General features: G+C 36.7%; 1 protein-coding gene across 1 annotated transcript in view; it reads left to right on the forward strand.

Moving 5' to 3' along the window:
* Positions 1-2,463, forward strand: part of ADGB (androglobin) — a 330,382-nt gene extending 327,919 nt beyond the window's left edge. Inside the window, 1 exon segment of the mRNA XM_006872054.1 lies at positions 2,278-2,463. Coding sequence (XP_006872116.1) covers positions 2,278-2,463 — 186 coding nt within the window.
* The last annotated feature ends 1,526 nt before the right edge of the window (positions 2,464-3,989 follow it).

Genomic DNA, 3,989 nt, shown 5'->3' on the forward strand with positions numbered 1-3,989 from the left:
GATTCTTCAGACTTTTTTCTCCGGTGATTGGTTAGGTCTCTTCATATCCACAGTGTCCTTCTTTCTTTAGTGTGTTTTAACAGGTGTTGAGTTTACACACTGATCTTGCATATAGTAAATGGTGTTGGCTTTTGACTTTTATGTTGAGGTTTTACAGGGTGCAAATATGGCTTGGCTATATGGCCAAACTTGCTGTAGCTTGTTAGGTAAGGCAGGAATAAAAGCTCCTACTCAAGTAGGAGAGCCAACTTCTGAGCTAAGTCCCACAATCAGAGTCATAAAAACCCACTTGAGGAGTAGCCTCTGGACTTTCAGCTGGGAAATTTCAACTTTGCGCCATTGGAAAAATTGTACCCTGTTTGCACAACACCAGACCCTTTTGGGGATGCACTTCCACCTGCGTGAAGACACCTGCGCTTGGCATAAAGGGTGTGACAGGGTGGGGCACAGGAGTCGAAGGAAAAATAGCAAAAGAAGGGGAAAAATATCACACCTGTTTTTCCATGTCACTGGGTGGTTTTCACTCCCTAGCTGCTGGCTATGGCCCTGCCCTCTGACCTCTGCCAAGTTTAGGGGTTGGAGGCAGAGTCCAGATTGTTTCAGAAATCTCTAGGTTCCTTCTTGCTCCATTAGATTTCTCCGCCGGCACTCCCCTGAAACTATTTCTCCTTACTTTATATTTAAAGCTCCGGGATTGTCCCGGCAGAACATTTTTTCTGGCTTTTCCATGCTTCTTCCACTCCATGGTTTTTTTGCCCTAAACAACTGAAAGTATTGAGTTGCTATCAAAACTAGTAGTTTGGAAAGAAAGATAAGGACTTCCATTTTGAACACTGTTTACTATGTGTATTATATCAGAATGAACATTTTTATATATCTAATAGACAGCCATGTTAAGATGTTGGTAGAAATTGGATGTGACTGTTAAGTTTAGCAGAGGTGTCTGGAAAAATATATAAAATTTTAGACTCATCAGTAATTATTTAAATGCTATTTAAAGCATAGGACTAAATGAGATCACCAAGAAGTCAATGTAGATAGGGAATATATCCAAGTTCTGAAACTTGGGCCACTCTCAGGGTAAGAGATGAAGAAAAAGAAAAATCAACAAAGAAGACTGAAAAGAGTAGTTAGTGAAGCAGGAGAAAAGCTTCAGGGGTTGTGTCCCTGAAACTAAGTGAAATAATTGATCTAGAAGGAGAAAGTTTGATGCAATAGTGGTATTGGACTTAGCTGTATATAGGCTATTGGTGTCCTTGACAGATACAGTTGTTTGGTTTTGCTTTTTGAAGTGGTGGGAATAAAAGCCAAATTGGTGATAACAAAGGTAGTCAATATTATTTGTAAGTTCCTCAAGTACAGGTTGGTTGAGATTTGTTATCACTAGAATATGTGTGGAAGACTAGTAATATATTGAGAACAGGTACTATATGAGAGACATGATGCTTGATATTTTGTATAGATTTTATCTGAATTCATTTGTCTAGTGCTGGGACTCCTGGTGTGGTGCTGCAGGTTAATACGCCGGACTGAAAAGTCGGTTTGAACTGCAAGGTCTGTGGTTCAAGCTCACCAGCCACTCCTCAGAAACCCTATACAGGGTTACTATGGGTTGGAACTAATGGCACTTAACAACAACAACTAAAACTGTGAATGGGTGATTTTAAAGAATAGATCTTTATTTTCTCACAGTTCTGGAGGCTAAAAGTCCAAATCATGATTTTGGTCCTGGCAATTCCTTCCTTGCTGATTGCCCAGACATTCCTAGGTTCTTGAGGATCCTTAAATAGTTTCTGTCTTCTCCAGTATGTTCCCCTGTCAGTGTCTAATCTGCTCTTTTTATAACTCAGAAGTGATTAAGTTTAGAATACTCCCTACACTAATTAACACAACAAAATAACTATTTCCAAACAGGATTATATCCATATAATTAGGATTGGATATAGGATATATTCTAGGAGGACATGATAATTTTTAAAACATATAGTTGCTCTGCCATAAATAGTTAAGTACATACCTATTCCTTTCTCTTTCTCTTTAGTTTTCTACCAATGTTTTTACTTACCATTCTGTGTTGAAATTTCATGTACCCTTTGTTGTTATCTCATTTTTTGTTTACTAGTAAATATTTGAGATTATAACCCTCTTTTCATCTTTATGCCATAGTTTTCCACATGTATCCATTGACATAAGATGATAAATTCAAATTAAAATTTCCCTCCTGTTCCCCAAGTAGCCTTACACATTTATCAGTAGACCTTATTTGTTTTGGAACAGAACTCCTTAGATGAAGCTCGACAGAAGATCTTCAATGTCCGGGAGGAATACAGAAACAAGTTGCTGGAAGCTGAGCGCTTAAGGTTGGAAACACTCACTGCTGAGGAATCGCGAATTAGGATAGAGTCAGAGAAGAAGACTCCTGCCTCTGACACACAGAAAAAAAACAAAGGGAAGAAAAAGTAACCATAAGATACTCAATACTACCTTTCTTCTGGAGAGGAGAATTAAAAAAAACAAACAAAACTTATCTATACAATAAAATATAAAGCCAATCTACAGTATAAGTTTTCTTATCTTAAAAATTATTTCCATATTTTAATCTTAGAAATTGTTTCTGTATTTTAGTGCATATTCTTTTTTCTCAGAAAACTGTTAATTAGAGAGTTTTAGATGTTCTCACTTCAACAGAACTTACATCAAAATATTTGCAATTTGGTCTGACTTGTGTGCATTTTGTATTGATCAGAAATGAGGCAACAGAATTGCTCTTGAATCATTCAGCAACAATGGGGGGAAAAATAGCAATTGGGGTGAAAGTTAATTTTGTCTTGATTTTAAATATTTTAAGATATTAAAAAATATGCTTCAAGTTGTGTCTTTTTATTTTTTTTTAACTGAACTTAATAAATGTTTGTCATTGGACAAAAGCTATTCTCTTAGGCCTACCTAGCAAGAGTGTAAGTATCCTGAATTGGAGTAATGAGTCATAGTATCACATTCATGGAGGATACAATCATAAACAAACCCCAGGTTGTTTGTACCCACATCAAGTCTTGTATTAATCAGGCAAAATGTTATTGGACAAACTTTTCAAAATAATGTAATGAGTAGATTTAATGAGGCACATAGTTGGAAATTGAATTCCACAAAAAAATCACAATTCTAATTCATGGCTTTCTTAGATTAAAAGCTTGTAGTTTTTGTTTTAATTTATTTTGTTGCTGAAAATATTCACAGCAGAACAAACACCAATTCTAAAAATTCTACAAGTACTACTAGTAGACACTGAATATTTCTTCTTTTCAAATTATTCCTCCCCATAAACATAAGCTCACTGCTCCTATGCTTCCCATCTGAACTTTCAAGTTGCTATAGCCAGTTTGATGCCGTATAGATAATTTAAAAGTGCACAATGCTAATAGCCTCTGTATATTTTTGTTGTGAAGTGCCGTAGAGTTGGTTCCAACCCATAGAGACACTGCACAGGGTTTCCGAGGAGCAGCTGGTGAGCTTGAACTGCCGATCTTGCAGTTCAAATGGCTTTGCAGTCTGGTGCATTAACCCACAGCGCCACACCTGGACTCCTCTGTATATTAGTATATCTAAAAAATGTCTGTATGTAAATTTAGGATGAATATGTATAATTTTTCCTCACTTAAGACATCCTTAACTTGTAACCTGACCCAGTGGCAGTAAGATCAGGTTTAGAGGAGATGCTTCTGGGCTCCTCACTTGCTTGTGAATAAATGGGAGTTTCACTTACTCAAAGACAAGTGTCTAGAATATTGCCTTTCATGCATGCCAAACACTGTCCCACTGAGCATACCATTGCCATGTAGAAGAGTTGTATAAATGCTGCTGAGAAGCTAAAGATAGTAATGTCTGTGGATCATAGTTAACAGCTCTATGGTAATACCTTATCATATAAATACCCTACATTGCATTGATTGGGTTAATCAAGGTATGCTATAAAACATGTCTTAGTCTCT

Source organism: Chrysochloris asiatica, unplaced genomic scaffold, assembly GCF_000296735.1.
Source record: "Chrysochloris asiatica unplaced genomic scaffold, ChrAsi1.0 scaffold00182, whole genome shotgun sequence".
NCBI lineage: Eukaryota > Metazoa > Chordata > Mammalia > Afrosoricida > Chrysochloridae > Chrysochloris > Chrysochloris asiatica.